The sequence below is a fragment of the Toxorhynchites rutilus genome, chromosome 1 (assembly GCF_029784135.1).
Source record: "Toxorhynchites rutilus septentrionalis strain SRP chromosome 1, ASM2978413v1, whole genome shotgun sequence".
Taxonomy (NCBI): Eukaryota; Metazoa; Arthropoda; class Insecta; order Diptera; family Culicidae; genus Toxorhynchites; species Toxorhynchites rutilus.
Window position 1 is genome coordinate 120,912,736 of NC_073744.1, and position 25,986 is coordinate 120,938,721.

Here is a 25,986-nt window from a genome sequence, read left to right on the forward strand (position 1 = left end):
TCCAAATCTTGCATTTTTTTCCTACTTGTTCTGTGCCTAGATTTCCATTTCACCCCCTATATCTTCCGGTTAGACGTAATCCTACGTCAAAAACGTGAATACTTCATTTATATTACTCATAAATCAAAATGGGTGGATTATATCTACGATATAACCGCAAGGTTGACGTGGGACTATCTTAGATTAGCAATCATTTGTTTGTGTTTAATAATTTTTTGATTGAATGAAACAATTTCCGAATTCAATTGAATTGTAAAAAGATTGAATAAATGCCATGTAAGGACAATTCATGCATTGTGATAGATTATGTTCTTAGTTACAAATAAATTTAATGACCGTCCTGTGAACGGAAGAATTATCAAACGATTATTTTATTTTACATTTTCCTCTGAGGTTTGCATCTCTCAAGTGCACGTACTTCTCGAGCCGCGAATTTGCTTGATTTGATGAACTTCAGACACTTAGTTTCGATGCATGACATGTACGAATGCATATTGTTTAATCAATAGGCGTTATCGCAGCAAATGGTTATCAACATTTCACCTACTCATCAAATGGTATGCATAGAAACTCAGTGAGCAGAAGATATGCAGGGATATGCCTTCATATGCAATCTTGAATAACCGAGCCAAAGCATTGTGTTCGTACCCACTTTTGCAATCCGTGTTAGGAAAACACTTTTAGGAGTGCAAAAAGAACTTGCGAATGCAGAAGTACCCACGGCTTGCATGAATCAACAACTTCAACTTCTACTTTTTATACTATAGAGGCTTTAAACTTGAAAGTTCATTCGCCTCCAGTGTCTGCACGATTTTCCCAGGTTCCTTAATTTAGAAAACGAGAAGGAAACATATTTTAGTCTGCACAAAGGCAAACGAGTACAAAAATACTCGCAGCTTGCATTTATTTGCAAAACCGATTTCCCCAGTCACCATGGTTTTGAAGACTGTGTTAGGCAAACACATCTCAGTCGGAGCAAAAGTGCCCCCGACTTTCATGTATTAGCAATGCCGATTTCTCCAACGCTGCTTTGTTTTGGAGTCTGTGTTAGGGAACACATCTCGGTGAGAACAAAAGTCCTCATACATTCATGTATTTGCAATGCTGATTTCCCCAAGGCTGCTTGGTTTTGATGGCTGTGTTGGGGAAACCGTAAATCGGGCCAATCAAAACTTGGCAGATAGGGCCTTTAGACAACACTTAGCATTTTACAGTTATTCAATTGTTTATCTGATGAAACATTACATTCTATTAATTACGATAGATGCGTAGAAATATACCCTATCAATAGATGCAAACATCTTTCCGATCAATTGAGAAATGTTCGAGTTATAAGCACTCAAAATATATCATTTTTTCCTGCATCTTCTGTGTTTAGGTTTTCATTTTACTCCCCATGTACTCTGGTTAGACGTAATCCCACGTCAGAAGGCCTTCTTTGTGTCCGAGTAACAAGCTTGCTCTCTACAAACAAATCATGTACCCGATGATTGAGTATGATATGCCAATTTGGAACAACTGTTCAGGATATGAAAAAGCTACTAATTAAATATAGCTGTAACTATTCAATTTGGTTAAATGTTACTTTCGAATAAATGTTGCATTTGGGTAAATGTTGCATACGGGTATTCGTGACACTCGGGTAAATGTCGCATTCGGGTAAATGTTCATTCGGGTAGATGTTTCATTCAGGTAGATGCTTCATTCGGGTATTAGTTACATTCGGGTGAATGTCTTTTAGGTAAATGTGACACAATCGTTGTTTCAAGCGCAAGAAGGTCAATTCTTCCGTCTGGTTCGTCCAGCACACAATGAAGCGGGCCGCACTTCATATCTGCAAGGTAAGAGAGAAATTCCGAAAGAAGAAGGTCGACTAATCTGCCAAGAAGTACTTAGAATGACAGGCGATCTGTGGGTGCGACAAATTCAGCAACCCGTACATAACAACCGACATCATCAACGACCAAATATATAAAGGAAAAAGGGTTCCAGAAGAGCCTGCTGCTCTTCCTCTGGCCCCACGAAGGTGCCTTTGCACGCCTTTATCTTCTAAAAACTCGCGATCATTGGTCTCAGTCCAAATGAAAGATACACTGGATGAACACTTTCCTAGAGCTAGATATTAATTTCTATTCGATAATCTCTGATTTCCTGCTGAAACCCGCATGTGGTGGTCACGAATTTCTCGTTTTATTTTACTATGTCCAAGATACCGTTCCACTCTGAATTCGCTCCGCTTCTTGGGGCATTTAGAATCATGCAAACAAGGCAGAACGCTTTGTTGTGTGACGAAGAAAAAGTAATTCGAAAAAGAACTGTATTTTTTTTGTCTCGCAGAACGACTCAATCGTTGCAAAGTACATTCGACGATTATCTAAGGATGTTAGTCAAATCATATGTGAAAAAGCGCTGTTGGAAACGCTAAATTAAGAGGCACACAACCTGTCCCTCTGTCTCTTTGCATTTTACTTCGTTTCCTGTTTTCGATCGACATAATTGATTCTATTACCTTACTTCCTTTCGCTCACTTCAACCGCGCTGAGAACCGTTGAGTAAATTTGTATCAACAACATCCACGCCCAGAGGACAACCTTGAAGTTATATCAGCTAACATTGCCACAATTGGCGCTACACGGATGATGTGTGTTATTTTTGTGGATTCATGTAGATTTAATTATTGGCTCCGTTAATTCCAGAGAAGCACCCCAGCTGACATTCATCAGGCTTCGTTTACAAGAGCCATTACGGTGGTTTCACAACGGTGCAGAAAGGGAGGATCAAGCCTGAAACGCCTCGTAAAATTTTATTATCAATAAATCCGACATCATTCTGATCATCGCTGCTGCCGCGTCATACCATTGAACGGCTATTTCCAGAAACGTTTCGCACGAGGAGTGTTCATGTGGAGAGGCCAGCGATCAGTCAGTGCTGGTTGAAGTAATGCAGTTAATTGAAGTCACTATCGTGATATCACCATTATTGATGGCCACACTCAAGTGATTCCCAATAGCGGTAACTCATGCATGTGGCGACTTGCGAAGATCCCAGTACAAAACCATGGTATTCCTTGCGGAGAGCGCGGGTGAGTGTATCACATTTTAAGTCCGACAGTAAAACATATTTCTGACGGATTGATCAAATTTCGCTTCCTTGTTATAATTGAATGACGGTTATATTGATTGGTTGTCGGCACACCAACCCTTGGATGTGGATGAAGGTATTTAGATCGCACTGGAACAGCAAATGCTGATCTGTTCATTCATTCGAGCGTGTAGCGAAACAGTAGCAATAGAATAAGTAATTGTAGCGTATCGCCATGTAAATACTTGAATTGAAAGTTGTTGATTTACGAACCTCGCTTAGGGAACAATTACATATTATTCTAATTAATCGGCTCTTCACACTCCTTCGTTGAGTTGATCAAGTGATTAGCGAACACGAGTGCAGATAATAAACACCATTGGAAGCACCGACTTTTCTCATCATCCAATATGCAAATCATCCAATAAATAATACATGAGATCTCGATAAAATGCGATAGTTTGTGTCGTTGAAAACGTCTTGTCTCTATTCTATGAGTTGGACTTGATTCTAGGAATATATCTGCTGTCTAAAGATGTGAAAGATTAACATAAATTCAAACATTTTGCAAGTAGTATGAAAAACTTTTAGAACATTAACAATGTGTTTTTATTTATGAATATCATGTGTCTGTTTTTTTGACTTTTAAGTACGAAGTTCAATTCCAGCAAGTGGGCCGTTTTTGCAATGAAAAGAACATTTTTGATTATCATTATATTCTATTTTGGAAACTCGAAGACAGCCGTAAATAGTCTCGACATTTGGTATTAAATCAAACCACGATTCACGCTCGATTCATCTTCCGAAGGTCAGCTCGAATTACGCGCGAGTCAACTACTGACATTCGCGGTCACACAACAAGCAATAATTACAAAAATGGAATCTTTCAATTTGGTCAAAAATCCCACTGGTAACCACACCATCATAAATCATTTTCCGAGATTCTTCCGACTTGCAAACTGTTGAATATAACGCTTGACTTGATACCGTCCGTCCACCTCGTGTACTACTGTTGGAGGTTAATTTATCGCTGCCCCTGCCCGCAGGTGATCATCTGCGCCTTCATCCGTGCGCAGATGAGAGTAATCAGAACAGAAACGTGAAAATGCTGCGCCGTGTGTGGCTCTGTCATTGTCGGGAGTAATCATATTTTTCTGACAGTAGTCACGATTGCCATGTATTGCACATTATATGAGTTGGGAATTCTCTCTGTATTATCCTTACTAAAGATGGATTCTTAAGAGAATGTCTTGATTGTACGACGAATCAAATATGGGTAGCAGTAAAAACGGAACGAGTGGAGTATTGAAATTAAAATCTCTATACGGTGGTTATCTGCGTGCGTAGGTAAAAGAAATAAAGTCTACGAAGAATAAATATGGAAAAGGATTGGTTGCTCGTTTATTGGAAGTTGTTGAATTTGAGTTAATATTCAATAAAATATAGGAAGAATTATATTTATATTTTGCTCGTATATGCAAAATATAAATATAAAAAAATATTCGAAAAAATTGACAAAGTCATGAAGTCTTGCAGGGTAACTAAGTCAATATTACATTACATTACGTTCATTCAAGTTAACTGAATTTGTTGGAACTCTAAATCCAGCATGTGGAATGTTCAGTGTCGACGGAAGGCTCCCCGTGTCGTAATCACAGACCGATAGCATTCATCGATGGAGTGGATTACGAAGCCCCGCTGCCAGGGTTGCCACATATACAGAATATTTTGTATGTTCTCAATTTTGCGAACATTATAATGAAACAAGAATGTTATTGTCGATCATGCTGGGCAGAGATGCCAATCGTGCTGATTTTGCAGGATTTCCCAGACTTTTTGCATCGTTCCCTGATATCCTGAGCAAGTCTCGGCATAGTCATATTCAACTGACGATAGTCAGGGGACTATGAAGAAATTCCCCCTCGTACTCAATCGGAAATGACGTTTGGCTTCTTCACGCAGTTTCTCCGTCAACATAACTCAAGAGTCAGTCGGGCGTTTAGTTGCTATTTCCCTCTACGGCTCGACTATCTCATTTCATTCTTCCCATTTGACGGACTCCATAGCATTTTGAAGTGACTCCCCTCAAAATGAATTCGTTTCTCTCTCATGTATCACGTACACTCTCCCGAAAAATTGGTATACGAGGGCGGTCCGATAAGTACTTAGCCTCATCGCCCGATGGTGTCAGTATCAGAAGAGAGATTACTTAACGTGTAGTACATTCTCGTAAAAAAATTGTTTTTTTTTTGTAGGCTAAATACTTATCGGACTGCCCTCGTATATGACAACTATTTTGGTAAATATTACCAATGATTAGTAAATCTTTGCAATACGAATTATTCGTACATATTACGCGATACCCAGCAGAAGTAGGAATGTCAATAGAAGAAGATTCAAATCATAAATCGCTTACTGATAGGAGCCTTATCCTCAGAGCTGATTCAGAAATACCGAGGTCTGCCGCAATCCGACGCTTTAACACTCCCTCCCGAAGCCTCTGTAGGGCCATTTGAGCATTTCTTCAAATCAGTTTTCTTCTTGTGGGTCCCGTTTAAAATTTGGTTGAAAACAATTTATAGTTTCTTTTTGAGAACAAAACGCTGGTGCGAACTTTTGCCCCACAAGCAATTTTTGAACTAATCGAATTAAAAAAAAAACTCTTGAACTTTCTCACAAAAACGAATACGCACTATCATCTACTATAGAATGAAGGTTCCCTTGATAGTGTAGTTTCGCACTTTTCAGTTATTTTAGGAAAGTAAATCGTCATCCCCAAAATTGAACAAAAAATACCTCATAACTTTTTGCCATTTTCATGAAATATATCATGTTTATATGTGTTGGTGTAATAATGTATCAAACGAATGCACTGTTGTCAATTTTTTTTTTGCTCGTTTGCTCCAAAAAGGCCAATGCGCACTTTTGCCCCACGCGCACCTTTGCCCCGCACTACTCTAATGGAATTTTACAGAGCGCGCACACATATGAGCAACCACTGCGTGCAAGAAGAGAATTCTTAAAATTCAATATCAACCGTCGCTTTGGAAAGAAGTTATTTTTTGAACGGTTTTATTTAGCTTGCCCTGTAATTTGTTTGTATGTTTGTATGTTTGTAACATGTTTGTCTGTAGCGCTGACCCACATTAATAGAAATTTGACCCCTTTCCTGTTGACCGATTGATCTGAAATTTGGAACACACCTTTATCTTTGTAGTCATTATAAAACTGCGTAATTCATGATCTTGAAAATCCAAGATGACGGCCGCTACAAAATGGCGGATCACATTTTTTCTCAAAACCTCATCAATATGGGTTTTCCAAAACCCCATCAATATGGGTATCAAATGAAAGGGCTTGACTAGTAGAACACGGTTATTTAAGAAAAATGCAAATCCAAGATGGCTGCCACTACAAAATGGCGGACTACATATTTTCTCAAAACCTCTTTTTTTGTCTTTATTTAAGAGACTTTCAGCCGTAGGCTGGTTCGTCTCTGAAAAACCTCATTAATATGGGTATGAAATGAAAAGGCTTAACTAGTAGAACACAGTTATTTATGAAAAATGCAAATTCAAGATGGTTGCCACTACAAAATGGCGGACTACATATTTTCTCAAAACCCTATTGTTATGAGTATCAAATGAAAGGGCTTGACTAGTAGAACACAGTTATTTATGGAAAATGCAAATCCATCAAAATTCTACCAAATGGCGTGCTACATATTATGTCAAAGCCCCATTAATATCGGTATCAAATGAAAGGGCTTGACTAGCAGAACACAGTTATTTATGAAAAAGGCAAATCTATGATGGCTGTCACTATCAAATGGCGGGCTGCATATTTTCTCAAAACCCGAATCATATGGGTATCAAATGAAAGGGCTTGAATAGTAGATCACAGTAGATTATGAAAAATCCAAATCCAAGATGGCGGCAATCACAAAATAGCAAATTATTTTATTAAACGGTTTTATTTAGCTTGAACTGTTCGTATGTACGTTTGTATGTCTGTAGGGTTGTCTCACATTAATAGAAATTCGACCAATAGGAACTGACCGAATTTATAAAATACCTTTATCTCTGCTGTCATTTTGAAACTGCTTATCTTGAAAAATCCAATTTGGCCGCCGCTACAAAATAGCTGATTTGATATCATCTCGAAAAAAATTGAGATATTTGTATCAAACGAACGAACTTGACTTGGAGAACACACTATGTATTTTCTGCAATCCACTCACTATCGGTATCAAATGAAATTTTTTGACTGAAAGAATACAGTACAATGGTTTTATTGTAGAGAAATATTCTAATGAAACCGATAATGTACTAAAAACTAGAAAATAAAATAAGTAATGAAAACTTCTTAAGTTAAACGGTATAATTGTGATTAAACATAATAATGTACTAAAAGCTAGAAAATAATTAGGTAAGTGGCAGTTAGCAGTTATCACACCTCTCTTTCATTAGTCTGGGGCATTGATAAGACCAAAATAAAATCGTGGAGCACGTTGGATTTCCATTATCCACAATTAGCGACTTCATCATATGTCCCACGATTTTTTTTAGTCTTATCAATAACCTAGACTAATGAAGGAGACGTGTGTCAACTGCTAACTGCTACTTGCCTAATTATTTTCTAGCTTTCAGTACATTATTATGTTTAATCACAATTAAACCGTTTAACTTAAATAGTTTTTTTTTACTTATTTTATATCTGCTGAATACCGAAGAGCTGAGAGAGAAGATGTGACGGAGTTCGGAGATTTTACGATTGTGTACATTATAAAACCGATGCTTGTTAGACCGTATTATGACTTAATCTGTCGAGAAGAATAAAATCGTGTATTTCTCACTTTATACGATTTTGGATATGCACGATGTGTACTTTGTACGTTAATATATATAGGGTTGGGGAAAAAGAAATGTCGTATTTCTGATCGAATTTTGACGTTTTATTTAACATACTTAAAATTATCCAATTTAAGTCGAATTTAAGAAGTTTGCGCCGTTTTGTTCGTAAACTTGTTGCCATTTAGAAGGCAACTTCATTATCCCTTATAAAACGCTGTGCTGTCCGAATCGTTACAGTATCGGGTCCATAAACTACACGAATTTTTTCGGCCGCCTTCGTTGCAGTTTTACCTCGCAGGTAGTAAAAACGTAAAATATGGCGAATTTCTTGCTTGGTGGACTCCATCTTTAACGCGCTATAACTTGAGACTGAAAAAGAAAATCACAACAATGTCAAAACGACACTTGTAGATTGTCGTCTTTAAATAGCTGTATAGTGTGACCCGATGTGATAAGTACAACACAAGATATGATTAAGTGTTGTACTATTGTGTTTCAATCCCATTTTATAAACGACCTAAAATATGCAAGTTATCAGATTCAATGTTTTTCTGGGTAGGCATTATAAACTTACTTCAATTCATGCGAAACGTATATTAATTTCGTATGAAATAACAAATTTGCATCTGGATCTATAGTTACTAAGTATACTTTTTTGAATTTGTTGGATGTTTCGCTCCAGATGAAACCGCTAAAGTTCTAAAGATAGCCTTATAAACGTACATAAAGGGTGTGTCACATCAAATTGCATCACGGAAAAAACGCTGTAGAAATTCGTCCAGTAGACCGATCCTTTTGAAAATTTTAGACAGTAAAATAAAAACTATTAAACATCTTTTGGCATTTTCCATTTTTCATACTTTGAGCCCAAGCCCGTATGCTCGTACCTTCCTCTTTACCCCGTCCATAAGGTTCTGTACAACGTCAGGTTGTAGTTTTTTTTTGAACAGAAATTCATTTTCTCTTGAAGTCCGCCTCCAGAGGGCCTGCTTCATAATCGCCCAATATTTCTCTATTGGACGGGTTGGACGGGTTCATTTCCTTTGGCACGAAGGTGACCCCGCTGGCTTCGTACCACTCCAACACGTCCTTTGAATAGTGGCACGAAGCGAGATCCGGCCAGAAGATGGTCGGGCCCTCGTGCTGCTTCAATAGTGGTAGTAGGCGCTTCTGTAGGCACTCCTTAAGGTAAACCTGCCCGTTTACCGTGCCGCTCATCACGAAGGGGGCGCTCCGCTTTCCGCAAGAGCAGATCGCTTGCCACACCATGTACTTTTTGTCAAACTTGGATAGTTTCTGCTTGCGAATCTCCTCCGGAACGCTCCGGAATTTGTCATCTGCGGAGAAGAACAACAGGCCCGGCAGCTGACGAAAGTCCGCTTTGACGTAGGTTTCGTCGTCCATTACCAGGCAATGCGGCTTCGTCAGCATTTCGGTATACAGCTTCCGGGCTCGCGTCTCCCCCACCATGTTTTGCCTTTCGTCGCGGTTAGGAGCCTTCTGAACCTTGTATGTACGCGGGCCCTCCCGCTGCTTGGTCCGCTGGACGAATGAACTTGACAAATTCAGCTTATTGGCGACATCCCGGACCGAACTTCTCGGATCACGTCTAAACTGCTTAACTACGCGTTTGTGATCTTTTTCACTGACGGAGCATCCATTATTGCCGTTCTTCACCATCCGGTCGATGGTTAGGTTCTCGAAGTATCGTTTTAGTACTCTGCTGACTTGGACGATTCCCAGCATCTTACCGATGTCCCGATGTGACAACTCCGGATTCTCGAAATGAGTGCGCAGGATTAATTCACGACGCTCTTTTTCGTTCGACGACATTTTTCCAAATTTACGAAAAATTGACAGTGAAGCATGGCCAACGTGATCTATACACTCTTATCTGATTTTAAAGCGAAAGCTGAAGATATAATTCCTAAAAATTTAATTTCTACAGCGTTTTTTCCGTGATGCAATTTGATGGGACACACCCTTTAGTCTAAATATACCGCAGTATGTACATATTCCTACTAAGCTCTTGTGCTAAAAGCTATAGAATAGAGTGGTTCTATAGTTATGACACCAAATGTCATTACCTTTAATATACATCCAATTTTTTTCAGCGTTCATGCTCAACTCATAAATCTTCGCCAAGTTATGGTCCGATTTACGTAGATGATTGTTGATACATTTATTTGAAATTAATGCATCAAAATAATCATTCATTATTCTCAAATAGCGCTCAAATTCGTTAGTATCTCGTCACCCGTCACGTTAGTATCAAAAATTACAAAGGAATCCAGCCTCACAAAAAAATAATCAAATAACACTCAGAGTTAGATCGCCAGCTACCTGTCTGTGACCAAAACTACCGTTCAGAAATTTTATATTTGTTTACTATCGAAATACGTTCCTTATATGGTGCGACAGATTGAACCGGTTCCAGGCGACAATTAATAACGGCTCACTCATAAACATTTCGCGAGATTACAAACAAAAAAGATTTTCATCATTTATCTTAATGCGGAATAATGGTAGCGCGTCATCTCTGACCTTATCACAGATGATCGATTATTGTAGGTCTTTAGAAAAGACCGGAATAGACATACCATAGAATGTGTGTAGCAAAAATATAGCTCATTTTATATCAATCATAAAGACTCCCTGAAGCCTTTCAAATGCTAACAGGTTAGGACAGTCAATCGAAAAGGTTATTTTTAGCTTACACTCGAAAAAGGACGGAAAACTATTAGATAAGAAACAAACGCGAAACACCAAATCAAATTTCTTATTTTAGAAAACATGTGTTTGTGCTCCTGTGGTCAACAAGCGAAAAACAATTAAACCTGAAATATAAATCGCAGCGACGAACGGTTTCTGAAGAAACCTACCAATTTTCATTCGTTCACTAATGTTGCTTCTACTACCCTAATCGGTTCATTGCGTTTAGCGCCAGTAATACCAGAGGATCTGTTATATGCAGTGTTCTAATTAAAGCACAACCTTGATCTTATTTTTTCCTCCACACAAACACACGTTCCATGTTCCGAGCTAGTGAGCGAAAATTGCCGGGTCAGAACGAGCGAGCCTTCACTAGGTGACGCCGCTCGATCAAAGTATGAGCGCACCTCGATTCTAGAAAGGCTCTGCATATAAACTCGGTGGTCAACCCAGTCTAAGAATCCTAAATTGGTCACCACCGATAATCTCTGGAGGCACCATAATAAGCCATGAACATTGTTACGCCCTGCTACTATCAGCTTCAATAAGTAAACATTTGCGCCCTGAAGTGAGTAACAATTGATTTTGTTGCATTATTTCTCCTGCAAGCGATTAGGTTAATCCATCGGTTCCGTACGACTGTACAAATATGTATTGATATCGAACTAAATCAGATGCAGGCGTCAGCAATTTTAATACCGGCCAAACTGGTCGAAGAACAACTTTTCCAAATGGTAACCCTTCCTTGCGTCGGGGGGCTGGCAAACCAGTAGTGGCTGCTATATATTTCATCACTCAGTTTTGATAAACGGAAATCAATCAAAAATGTTGCGAGAACAACAAGAGAGCGTGAGCAAGAAAAAACTGGATCAATGGTGCTCCCTAAGTCCGATCACGTGATCAAGAATTGGCTCGTAGGTAAAATATTGGTTAGGATATGTGGATACTTCTGTCAGCGCAGTAAAGATATCGACTGCTGGAACAAGTTGGGAGATTAGCGAGATTAGTAACAGCAGCTTGTTAGCATGGAGGTTGGGATGAATAAGAGGCGGCGTGGCGGAGTATTTATTTTTTCTTGCATTAACGTCCAGCTATCCGGAGATAAAAGTCTTCATTGTTGGTATTCATGTGTAAGGAATTGAATTTGTAACTTAAATATGACATTATAAACAGGTTTGGTTTCGTGAGACGAAGAAATTAAAAATATCGTCTGAATAATAAGATGTTCATGACTGAGAGATTGTGTTCTGTAATTGAATATTAGCGAAATGCTATTGTAATATTTATATTAGTTTACAATGGATTCTACACAGTGCTGCAATATAGCTGCAAATTATCTAAACATTTTAAAGTTGCCGAATTTGTTAGCATAACTGAGAGGCATGAGTTTTTATATATAACACCACAAAAAATTGAATATACTTCACCCTCAGAAATTTTCTCCTCGTATTCCAGATTCGAATCTACCAGGATCTTCAGAGCTATCATCAGAATGTTCAGAACAAAAATCACACAATGAAAAAAAAATCACCTGTAACATTTCCAGCAAAAAAGAAAATAAATTCAACAAACCAATCAGTTGCATAACACACCATTAAACGCATTAGAAGGCAATTATAACAAAAAATAGTTCAAATTATTACATTGTCACCACCCGGTTTTCTTTCCACCTGGAAGCGAATATGAAAGTCAAGGCTATTTATATCGAATCATACACACCAATGGACTCTCGACTTGGCTGATTTCAAGCAAGCCACACATCGCCTTAACATTGATTTAAGCTTTTGTGCATTACTTCCAGATAGCTAGAGCGAAGCTCTCATTCAATCGAAGCTCACTCACCCTCGACTAATTGGCGAACGAACGAACGTAACCGAATACCTAGTCGGTCTCTTTTGCTAGAAATCGCGGCTTTGTGGTTTAGAATTTCCATCGCCTTGCTTCTTGAAACGATAATTGTTATTCAGCGACGGAGCTTATAGTGTTGTTTAGTGGATTCCGCTTAATTGAGCGCATTCCTTGCGTACTCGCGTACATACACATGCAAAAAATGCACGGCACACGATTCAGCTAGAACAAATTGTGATCATTGTCCGTGATCTAACTGTGATGTGACCTGTCGCTCAGCTGCTTTCCCAGCGACATGGCCTATACTGAACTTCGGGATCGAACACAGCCACAGAACCAATGATCTATGGCTAATAGGAAGTGAGTAGATTGCGATCATCACCAGAGATGACCGTCAATTGTCAAAAGGAATTTTCTAATATGAGCCGCGAATAACGAGTAATCTAATAATTTTAGTGACAGCTCACGCAAATTAACCATAAGGGTCTACTGCTGTAGAGCCAGGGTATTCACTTGTAACCAAAGTGTTGCTGAGCGGGAATTCGCCTAAGATTGAATGTACGCATAGTTCATGATCGACGTGAGCATGGTCAGGGTCAAGAGGAATATACAAATTTCATATAATTTGCTATTCCATATAGTGAAATGGTTTACTATACCTTATTCTATAGATATGTATACTCAAAAACACAGTGCGAATATGATTTTTTCCATAACAGGAAATGGATGTTATAATGAGGTGTAAAAATCGTAACGGCGTAATAGTTAATATAAAATGTATTTTGTTACCCAATCAGGAATTATTGAGCAATGGTCATTCGGAATGCAGCAGGAATGATGAAATCTGTATATATAAAAATGGATTTCTGTCTGTCTGTCTGTCTGATTCTTATGGACTCGGAAACTAGTGAACCGATCAACATGAAAATTGGTATGTAGGGGTTTTTGGGGCCGGGGAAGGTTCTCGTGATAGTTTGAGACCCCTCACCCCTCTCTAAGGAGGGACTGCCATACAAATTAAACACAAATTTCTGCATTACTCGAAAATTATTCAAGCAAATGAAACCAAATTAAGCATATTGAGGTTTTAGGGTGCAATAAATATTTTTACGGTGGTTAGATACTCCTCCCTCTTCTCTAACCAAACTCATCATTATAATATCAGATTATTTTCAGACACAATTCTCGTTCAAGATTTTTCAACCACTTGCAAATAACATGTTTCTCCATTACATGGAATCATCATCCCTAAATCGGACAATTCCTTCCTCGAGTTCTGCTCTTATCAACACATCCATTCCAGAGGAGCGAGGGATGTCATACCATTATAGAAACATTTATTATACCCAAAAACCCTCACATCCCAAATTGTGCTTGATTAGTTCTCGAGTTATGCAGAAGTTTGTGTTTCGTTTGTATGGCAGCCCTCCTTAGAGAGGGGGGGGGGAGGAGCGTATTCACAATAGAAACGTTTCACAAACTCTTTTCCGATGGTTCTCTTCGTCTTCCAGAATATGATGTATTCGACACAGATATTTGAAATATATGTGTTTGAATTTGACTCAATGTCATAGTTGACCTTTATATTCGTGCACAAGTACATCTTATTTATTTGTATACAACATGAAGCTTATTTTCTACTATGGTTCCCACACTGTCTCCAACCGGAAACCCCCCACATCGAACTTGATCGAAATTTTACTAAGTGAGTGGAATTGCGCTGTTAAATTTCTCCTTGCGCGGATTCATTCATCTCCAATCATGAGACATTAAGCAAAAAAATCTTCGTCGATGCATCCGGCCTTCTGCTTTCATAGTTCTTAAAAGAAGTACATTTCGGTAGTCATTAGGAGTACGTCACCGAAGTTTGGTTCTCACCTTGAAAACGTCTACTCATGTGGTAAATGGATACCAATTATGTCTTCAGCATGCACACATACACACACATACGTTTGCCGCTGAACAGAAGAACCGTAGAAATTCATCGCGTTGCTGCAGACGCGGCGATTTCATCTCTTTCGGCGTCTCCGTTTCGTTTCGTCGGCGTACTTTACTTCATTAAACCGATTCCGGCTTCCTCCTCAGATTCGTAGCTATTTTAAACGAGACGAAAATTTGTTTTGATCTGTCGAAAATGACCGCTTCAGCAGCTGAAGTCTCATTTAAGCTGAATGTTATGACTCGCTGCTTGTGGCTGGCATACGACTCATATGATGGAACTCGGTTACGTTTGAGCACGCGCACACAGATACGGACTCGGATCAGTTTTTTTATTCGGCGCATCCTTTTCTTGTGGATGCTGCCTGGAAATAACTCCAAGTGAACCAAGATAGGTAATTAGTTTATGTGTACGTTTATTGTGTTTATATTATTTCAAAATGATTTGATTGCAGTCGAAGCAGTGGTGATGTCGTTACTAATAATCATCTATTTCGACTCTTTATCGAGTCTAGAAAAGTTTCAGGGTATGCGCGTGTCTCCGATATGGCGAAATTATAATGATACAATGAAATAGATAAAGGTTCCACCCTCCAAGCCACCCTATATAAAGCCATCCAACATTACAACACCGACATTTTCAAGGACATCCTGGAAATATACAAATTTCAATATGCAGAAGACTGTTTTGAACAAAGGAGTCTTTATGTATGTTTGTATTTGATTACATTTTCGAGTTGTACCCATCATTCCGTGGTGTTTGAACCACGCTGAAAAGTGAACAAATCGACGCGCCGAGTGTTAAATGCCGAACATAAACACTAATAGTTTAATAATTTCGACGGCTTTACGTAACCTCCTAATCCTTGGTAACTTCCATAAATCCAAATGTGTGCGCGGCGCAAACACCTCTGAAAACGGTATAACTGATTTTAGAAGCGAAACCTGGTGAACGAATGTATAAAAAATGACATGACACACAAGGTAAATATCGCATTTCCCGCATTCAAAGGAAGTGCAAACGTGAAGTTCCATTAAGGATTAGATGTCAGTTTTGTTTCCAGAAATATTGTGAAAGAACATATATTTTCTAACAACAGTTCATACACAAGCTAAATATTTTTTTTCTCTAGAATCCCACGCGTTGAAAAGAATCAACTTTCAAACAGAACAGGAAAAATCATTTGTTATGTACCGTATGCAAGAGCAGCCGTCTGTATTTTAGTTTTAATTGAGTTATAATTGAAATGCAGTACTCCGATGGAGTGTTTTATAATAATAACCTTGAGACAAGTTCGAGATCAGTAATTGGGTTTGGCCCCATTTTTGACGAAAAGAAACTTCACATAAGATAAAGGGTGTTCGGATCAAAAAGTGGTCAAACTAAATTGCGTGTAAATCGATTATTTGTTTATTAAAAAATCTAAGTATCTTTCTTTTTGAAGTTCAATATGTATAAAAGACGGAGAAAATACTCAGTTAAGCCTCCGGTCGACCTAGTCCAAATTGGAAAGCCTTTCGTATGACGCCTGCCATCAGATTTTGTACAGTCACCTTATCCACTTTCTTCGCCGCAGAACGCCAGTTTGCTTTGAACAGCTTTTCACTGCTAACAGTTTTTTGGGTCTTCTTAAGGTTCTGCTTAACTATCGCCCAATATTTTTCGATTGGGCGAAGTTCTGGTGTGTTGGGAGGGTTCTTATCCTTGGGCACAACCTGCATCTTGTTAGCGGCATACCACTCCATGGCCTTTTTTCCATAATGGCAGGATGCCAAATCCGGCCAAAACAGCACAGACAGGTCATGTTTCTTCAGGAAAGGCAACAAACGCTTTTGAAGACACTCTTTCACGTAAATTTCCTGGTTGACGGACCCGGTTGCAACGAAAATGTCGCTTTTCAAGCCACAGGTACAGATAGCTTGTTTAATATGCTTGAAAATGTCTGCCAAATTCCCCTTCCGGTTGCTGTATAATACTCTTGTCCAGGAAGCTGTCTGAAGTCTGCCTTGACGTAGGTTTCGTCGTCCATTACCACCATCACTGTGGCTCCCGGCTTTCGATTTCCCCCAGATCCAGGCTTTCTAGTTGTCGACAAACGTTCCCCGAACACTTTTAATACTTTGGTGACGATTGATTTGGCCACATTCAACGATTTTGCTATTTCTGCGTGCGTGTAGTTTGGATTTTCACGACGCATGTGCAACATTTTGATTCGTCGCTCCTCTTGCTTTGACGCCATTTTAATAACTAAAGATCTAATGTCAAAATCCAAATAGAGGCATCATTTTACACACACACACACACCTACAAAATGAGGGGTGATCAGGTTTTTTATATGAATGATTAGGCGAATTTAAGTTGACCACTTTTTGATCCGAACACCCTTTAGTATAAAACGGATAGTTTTGTTGTATTCATCTCCGCTCACAGCACAGCTAGAATTAAAATTGATGGCATCCAGCTTCGTGTTTCGTTGTTGTGAAGCGAAAATGATAATGGATTTTCAGGTGGAATGAGTACATTTAAAAATGATAGATTTTGAATGGAAATATGCTTTTCCGTATTGAACATGTATTCGATGTAATAGAGTAACATATTTATGCAAGTTGTGATAAATCTGGAGAAAATTTAGTCCGTTTTAAAATTTTATGTGAAAAAGATTAAATTAAGGGAAATACTAAAAAGGATAAATAAAGGATTGTCCTCTATAGTTAGAGACGTGTTTGAGGTAGTTAAAAAAATTCAAAACAATCTTCATGCCTGCTAATCAGATAGATAGTAAATTTCTTCACAAACACGGATGTCGCCACGAGATGTCGGCACTCTATTTAAAATACTTATGAAATTGTGAAACTTTTCGATTTTCAATAAAATAAAAATTTAATTACGACTTTTTATATTACTAATTGTTTTAAATATTCAAATAACATCAAGTAATAATTTTCACTCAAATTATAATACCAATTAGAAAATTGCTATCAATATCGCGAAGACTCAGACTATTCTATCTACACATTTGAGATTTACTAGTCTTATTCCGACTGATAACGTCAGAATTCGTTTTGGTGACTCCCTTCTTAAATGACCCAGGGAAGTGAAAGAATCACTTTAGACCAGTGCCGAAAATTTACACGTTCACGATATTCAAATACGGCGAGTTTCAGCCTACCTTGCATTGATAACCTACTGCTGAAAAAACACTATCAATGAACACCGGTGGAATGAACATCAACATCAACATGCCATGAAGTTCATTTGTCATTTTCGTCATGATATTCAAAACGATTTGATTTCCGCTGAAATGATAGGAAACCCCTACGATATGGGTATTGGATGAAAGGGCTTTAATATCAGAAGTCGAATATCGCATTCCGATGCCATTTTGGAAAAGAAGATGGTGGCTTCCAGTTCTTTTAAAACAGCGCTGAGGACCGAAAATAGAATTAGTGAAGTGGAGTTAGATAAGGAGAGTGTTAGAAAATAAGATCGTGTTAGGGTAAAATGGCGGTCGTAAATAAGCATAGAAAACGGAAACGAATCCAACTTCAACTTCAATGTTCTATGCTCAACGTTCAACGCACAACGCACAACGGTCAACGCCACTCAACCGCTCAACCGCTCAACGCTAAACGAAAACCATAATGATGTCTTATCCGGATCCCTGTTCCTTTTTTTCTCAAATATGGAAATAAAACACGTTTTCACTAGAAATTCACTGCAAGCGATAAAGATCAGCTAGACTTTACTGATAATCACCTGAAATTATTGACAGTAAGGAATGGCCTGAATGCAGGCTTTTCGAAATTAATTATTGCTGCCTTCGTTCAATATACTAGAAAAAGTTCACGGGTCTCGACTCTTGTGTCATACATATATGGTGTTGAGTTTCAACAGAAAAGAATTCATCCGACACTGGGAAAAAGCTGATTCCTCCATTCGTGAATAAATTTGGATGATTTGTGGCACTACCTTAGACAGTCATCTGATTTCAATATTCGACTTCCGTCTTTGTACTCGTTGATTGGCAGAATTCCTAATCTTTGTCTGAAAAATCAGATGACTGTCTCTGAACAGATCTACAATACTCTACAATCGAACATGCGATTTTTGTATGGAAGAGAATTCAGATCGAAAGGACACGGAGCGCCAAAAAAAAATTTTTTTCCGAGATAACAATAAATATCTATGTTTCGTGCAATTACAAGACATTTGGAATCGAAAAAAAATTTTTTGAAACTCCGAATTCCGGAGATTTTTCGGTTTTCAAAAATCTCTAATATTAACGTCTGCGACACTATTAACCTTTTGCGGTCGTATTAATTTTTTATATGGTTGTCTTACTGGTCGGAATTAATTTCCCCTGAAAGAGCATATATCACTGTATGTATCATGTAAGATTATGAAGGCTAAATAAGATCTGTTTATTTCCTGTGAATTTTAAATATGCATTTACTAAACAATATGTTTTTATATAACAAATATATTTTATAATACTCCTTCATGTATTTGAACCAGCCTACGGCTGAAAGTCTCTCGAATAAAGGCAATGAACCAACAACACATTCCACCAACTTCCGTACACATTTGGGAACTTCTCCCCTATTCATATCGCAGTTTAAAATAAAATTTGGATTACTAAAGTAGACGGTGCCGCCTCGTTTCATCCTTTTTACTATAACTGTTGTACTGTTGTATCGTAGCTATTCAGCCACGTGACTATCCCCTTATGTTTCCTCGCTAATTATACTGAGTACCGTTATCCATTATTCATAGAAGCACAATAATAATTCGTCAACAGGATCACTAGACATTGAGATTCGTTAAGAAGCAGTCTAAATTTATACATGGCTGAATAAAGCATGAAATTTATATGATTCCACACATTGCGATGTAGGGTAAAAATCATTCTATACAGGAAAATAACAGCCGGGTAAATTGAGAATAAAATTTTCAAATCTTCTGCAACTGCCGTTCTACCGTTCACAACAGGTTAGTTACGATTGGTGATCCAGGTTAGACACATGCTAAATCGCTAAAATTATGCAGATTTCTATTTCAAATTAATATGAAAAGAGAGTCTAACAAATTGAAATTTAAAATACTTGTATAAAGTATAGTCTAAAAACAAAAAAATAGAAGACATAAATTTATTTATGTAAATCGAATCAAATTCTAACAATATTATACTATCTTCGGAGCTGCTTTTCTGATAGAGAATTAACCTTTAACTGATAGCGAATTAACTAATTGACTAGCATTGTGCGATTAACCGTGCAATGAAACGTTAACGAAACATATGAGGGGAATCCATGGTATATGAACGAATATGCCCAAGACACCATAGCGTACCTGAAAGATTAATTCATTACAATAGCTGACCCGGCAAACTTCGTCCCGCTCAAAATTTGTTTTATGTTATCAATACCTTCAAACATTAATGTTAATGTTTTCTTACTAAGCGCAAGTTCATGAGTTCAATCGCAGAACTGTTCATTGATTGATATTCTAATCGACCCCGTTGAATTTACCTTTTACTAAAAAAATCCAAATACTTCTACCAAAATTCTTTTTTACTATATCAGATTATTTTTAGACACAATTCTCGAAGATTTTTCAACCACTTGCAAATAACTTGTTTCTCCTTTAAATGTAATTAATGTTTGATACAGAAAATTTGATATAATAAAAATAGACCCCTCCCCTCTTCTACCCTTAGAGAGGGGGAGGAGTGTTTATTCGCCATAGAAACGTTTCGTGCCTCTTAAATCTTCACATGCCAAATTTGGCTCCATTTGCTTGATTATTTTTCGAGTTATGCAGAAATTTGTGTTTGATTTGTTTGGCAGCCACCCTTTAGAGAAGGGGGTGGAGTGTCTAACCACCGTGAAAACATTTATTGCGCCCAAAAACTCCATATACCCAATTTGGTTTCGTTTGCTTGATTATTTCTCGAGTAATGCAGAAATTTATGTTTTATTTATATGGCAGACCCCCCACCCCACTAAAGGAGGGGGGAAGAGTATCTAACCACCATAGAATCATTTGTTGCACCCTAAAACCTCCACATGCCAAATTTGGTTTCGTTTGCTTGATTAGCTCAATGCAGAAATTGGTGTTTCATTTGTATGGTAGACACCCCCCCCCCTTTAGAGAGGGGGGGGGGGGTGGAGTGTCTAACCACCATAGAAACATTTATTGCACCCTTAAAACTCCATATGCCTAATTTGGTTTCATTTGCTTGATTAATTCTCGAGTAATGCAGAAATTTGTGTTTCATTTGTATGACAGCCCCACTTAGAGAGGGGGGATGGGTCTCAAACTATCATGAAAACCTTCCTCGGCCTCAAAAACCCCTACATACCAACGCTACGCTATCCCAGCGAGTGAGATATCCATATACAATAAATACAGCATAAATTTTAATTTAGTATTCGGTGAACTCGAAATAAGAGAGATGCATAGTTCCTACATTATTTTTTTCCATCTTCTTTGAAAGAAAGGGCCTGGCCGGGTAAGGGAGTAAAAAGTGCCCCCAAACCAAATCACTAGCTGTATGGTAAAGATTGTAAAGGATATTAAATAAGAAATTTTACTGGTTTATTTGAACCCCTATGTGGTTTGACGTAGGATCTATAGAGAAAAACGTATCCATCCTCAAAAGATCCGAGATAAAAATTTGAAAAAAATACTGAATGTGCATCCTACTACAGTATATCAAGAAAAATTATCAAAAAAAAATTTCATCAAAAATTTTAGTACCAAAAAAAATATTGAAATTTTGAATTTTTTTTTTTGAGATTTAGAGATTCAGTACTACTCTAATTCATATTTAAATGTGTTTCTACGGCTTTTCTAGATATGTGTGATTTTTTTTCAGTATTTTTTTCAAATTTCTATCTCGGATCTTTTGAGGATGGCGTGAAATAATCGAAAAAGTACGTTTTTCACTATAGATCCTACGTCAAACCACATAGGGGTTCAAATAAACCAGTAAAATTTCTTATTTAATATCCTTTACAATATTTACCATACAGCTAGTGATTTGGTTTGGGGGCACTTTTTACTCCCTTACCCGGCCAGGCCCTTTGTTACCAAGATTATTTTCATTGCATCGCGACGGGCGATAACCCAAATGAAAGAATGTCTTGAGTACTGCCCGGCCATGCTTCTACGCCGTTGGCTTGGTCAAATATTCACGTTTCAAAAGTTAAGCTATATACCACATGAGACCAGGACGGTGTTATTGATTATGAGCTGTTACAACCGGACGAAACCGTCACTAATGAACTATATCGAATTCAAATGTTACGTTTGAGCCGAGCACTTCAACTGAGCACTGAACGTCAAAAATATGGGCAAGTAGTTCTCCAACATAACAACGCTGGGCCTCACATTGGTAAACCATATAAAATCTTCCTGGATCCACTGCGGCGGTGTTTTTATTACTCGCGCCGTTCGATGCCAAAAGGTCTACCTGATCACCAGTTCCGCTTGTATGAAGACATGAATATGGATAAAAAAAAACTCGTGGAAGTTTATTATTTACAAGAAGTGGAGAATTTCACTCCTGCTTTGTTAGATAAATCCTGACTACTTCCCGAAGATAGTCGGTTCCTTTAGAGAGACCCCCCCTTGGACAAGGTACATGGACAGCCCACAACCGAGTCGTCTCCCGACTGGGTGCAACGGTTCCTTTTGGAACACAATGAACTGAGCAAACGTTTTGCTCAAAAAATATTGCTTAACTAAATAAGGGTAACACGTCAAGATATTGAAGAATATATGGCCAACTTGGAGAAATCTCTCGATTCATTTCCTACTTTCACGATTTTATATCACGGCGAGACAAATCTGTCATATGCAAGTGTGGATTTAAATATTTCGAAAACGAGAGGAACTACAGTAAGTCTTTCACTCCATTTATGTTTTGCGGCAATGCAACTGAAAAAGTGCTACCGCTATGTATGGTGTTTGAGGCAGATCACTTATAGAACCTGTTTACGCAGATAATAATTTATTGTGACATTTAAAATGTACATTATTTTTTAGTTTGAAACCATAAGTCTTCAGTTACAGTTCAAAAAATGTGGAATCGTACCGTTGAGTTCCCATGAAGTCGTACGCCAGCTACCACCTAAAACGTGAGAGCAGTTAAAAGAATTCCTAAAACATCAACGTTATGAAGCCATCTAAGCCTCAACTGAAGAAATGTTTTAAAATGATCAATGGAAAAATTGTTTTCCCAGAAAGGATCCGAAATCCACGTGTAAGACTCCAGCTAAACGAGAAAGAAAGCACATCAACAACATTCACTTAAATATATTTAGAAATATTTGAAATTTACCCGCTACCGCGACAGTTGAAATTTCTCAAAGTTGGTTGGGACAACTCCCGCATACTTGATTTCTCCTTTAGATTCTCGCCTGGTCAGGTTCCTGCAAAATTCTCATTTCGACTTATTGGACAGCACATGAAAGCACGATGGATCTGTTTTTGACTAGAAACGAAACAAGTTCTAGGAGGATGAAATTTCCAAACTGCGCGAAAATCTTCGAAAGATTGTGGGACAAAGCGATCTGAAAGTTTTGAAAAATCCAATTTTGTGTCATTTTTTCTGATCAGAATTATGTGCCCATTTTCATCGAAAATAGCTTCGAACAACACAAAAAAAAATCATCAAAACTACTGTTATCTGCAAACGCATCAATATTATATAATGAAATAAGAGTTTAAAAACTTATAGTACCTCACAGGAATTTGCATTCCAATTAACTGTTATTATGTCACCCCAATCTCTCTCACTGAGGCGGAAGTATAACGCAAAAGTATCGAGTCATACGCGAGTTTGACGAAACATATTCGGAATGTCAAAAAACCGGATTGAATAGGCTCGTAGGCGTACCAAAAAAAGGCAAATTAGCAATAACGAAACGTGGCTTCAGAATTCCGGTGTTCTATATAAGCGACGCTATAAATGTAGCCAACAAAAGGTAATAAATCATAAATCCATGTTTCGGGAATGAACCCAAATTTGTACAATCAAAAGCAGATATATTTTAACAACCTCACTTCACAGGACAATTAAATTGTTTGGTGATCTTCTAATTAAGTCGGGATTAATTTTTATAACATCTTCAAAATAATCATATAAACGGCGAAAGCCCCTATCGTGTAGCGTTACCAGCATAGCAACCCTACAGCCTGGTACCTGAAATGGAACTTGAGCCCGTGAAGAACACATTACCAATCGATCGATTATTTCCAACACTTGGCATTTGCCAGCACTTTGCCAACAAAGAAAAACAATAATAATAGTAATTGTGGAAGCATTCCAAAGTGCCGTGGATAAATTTATAAGGAACAAAAATAAGATGATTCAACTTACCATTAAAAAGCAAACAATCAAATTTACAATTTGTTCCATCCTACTAAAATGTGAAATGATTTTGTATATGTCAGCTACAAAATAAACAATTTTCCTCAGGTTCTCGTCGATCGTTCGATGACCGCCAGCACAAGCTATGAACGCCTCTTGCCTGCGGATCAACACACTTTCCCCTTTCCTCTCTCCGTTGTCGTCTTTTGAGAATCAACCCTTCTCTTAGCTCAAATAATTTTGTACAGTCCTCTTCTTCTTTGTACAGACACTTCTTCCAGTCACGAAGTATCGGAAAGAATGGTATTAACTTTCAAGCATAGCACTATCCGGTCGCGGAAACCTATCAGAGCCTTCTGTCGTTGCTCGTTGCCGGGTGCACAGTCAACGTCCTCAAAGCACTTTCTTTCCCTCAAATCTGCATTTCGGAATCGAACGAATTTAAACCACACTGCTCGCGGGCGACAATCTGCTCTTCGGTAAAAGATGAAATTTGAGCCATTTTGGACAAAATGTTTTCCCACTGTCCTCTTTTACTCCAACGGTAGCGTAGCCGCACTTGAGCCGCGGTTTCGATTGCAGAATTGGGTTGGTAAATTGTGTTCACTCTTTCGGTTTGCTTCGCGTGACTTTGAAAAAAAAAAGGTTTCCTCTCCACGATGCCACCAAAAACACTAACTCAACAATTTGTTTGATTTTTTTTCCTTCTGTTTCAGTTGATCGAGACTCACTTTGAGGTGGTAACTAGTTCAAGATTTTCATTGTCTTCACTCTGACCACCCTTTTGGATACGCGCTCCACTTTTTTTTTGGTTCGCTCTCGTACTCGATGAGGAAATCTGCTGTTTTCGGTAGATGCAAAACGTGCGCCTTTCCCTTGGTCGGTATGTTCCCGGGAATCTGACGGTGCTTAAGAAGTGTGTCCTTGGTCGTTGTTGAGGTGCTCGATCGATTGTGTCGCGCACTATTTCAAAAATCAGTCCCACGATGTTTGTGGGAAGGAGGAGAGCAAAGAGCGCGCGGTTCTCAAATACGCTAGGACCCGAAGCATCTATTCTATGACACGGACGGCTGTGCACTGACAAATGCTATGTGAAACAGAAATTAAATTGGCACGATATACATATTTTTCTATACTCTTTGCGCTTCTCGAACCTATACTCACCGCACTGCGTGTTCTCAAGTTCTCGGCTACTCGGAATCGGAACCGACCGATCGAAAACGCGAGAGGGCGCCTCTAGAATTGCTTGTATTTTGTTGTTATTGTGAGAATGGAGGCGCGAACTGGCCCCGCAGGATCATTCTTATGGCTAGACGAAGTGGGTGTGGGTGTTGTGGTTTCGTACCGGACGGGTCGGATTTATCGCTATATATGTTGAGCAAAATAAAACCTATCGTCATATAGTATGTGCTTTGGGAAATTATGATATTGATTAATATGAAAAACACTCTAATAGGTACTAACACACAATATTTATGAATAAGTATATTATGCACTCTGTCTTGATTTTCTACACCTAGATTTGTCCGATCTAGTTCTATGTCAAATCAAAACAATAAGCTCATAATATTAAGAAAAAAAATATCCATGAACAATTTGCAAGAAAAATAATTATCTCCAATATGATTGACATTTTCAAAATGTTTGCGGTGTAGCTGATCATTCTTCACAGGTCAATTGACCATTGTCACCCAAAACCATTTTTTTTTTTCAAAATGGCGTACCGTTTTGTCTCAAATTCCGAACACTTAAGTCCATTCCGAACACAAAACCATCAAACAGTGTCTCACTACTCAAAATGGTACTTTTTCGACAAAATAATTTGATTTTAGACTATTACGCCTTTTTTATTTGACTACAAGAATTTTTTTTAACAAACCACATTCATGGTGAAAAACTAAAAATATGTTCATCTATATTTGTCTCAAATTCCGAACACCAATTTAGTCACTGACTCTAATTCCGAACAGCAAAAATGATTTTTTTGACATAGGACTATGTCTTTGATTTCTAAATAGGGGGGTCAGAAAAATGTAACGATTTATTAAGAGTTTTCAAACGCATATTACTCAAAATGGTTTATGCGACATATGTTGTGTTATATATCATTAAACAGGAAATTTGTCCACAATTTGAAACATGAACAGTGAATATAGTTAAAAAAAAGTTAACAATTT

The 25,986-nt window shown here is 38.1% G+C and overlaps 1 protein-coding gene across 1 annotated transcript in view; it reads right to left on the reverse strand.

The window, feature by feature from the left end:
- The window catches only part of LOC129767985 (uncharacterized), a 53,075-nt gene extending 28,181 nt beyond the window's left edge, over positions 1 to 24,894 (reverse strand). The window contains exon 1 of the mRNA XM_055769328.1: positions 23,819 to 24,894. Within this exon, the coding sequence (XP_055625303.1) occupies positions 23,819 to 23,857 (39 nt within the window). The 5' untranslated portion in view covers positions 23,858 to 24,894. The remainder of the gene's footprint in view (positions 1 to 23,818) is intronic.
- Positions 24,895 to 25,986: the final 1,092 nt, after the last annotated feature.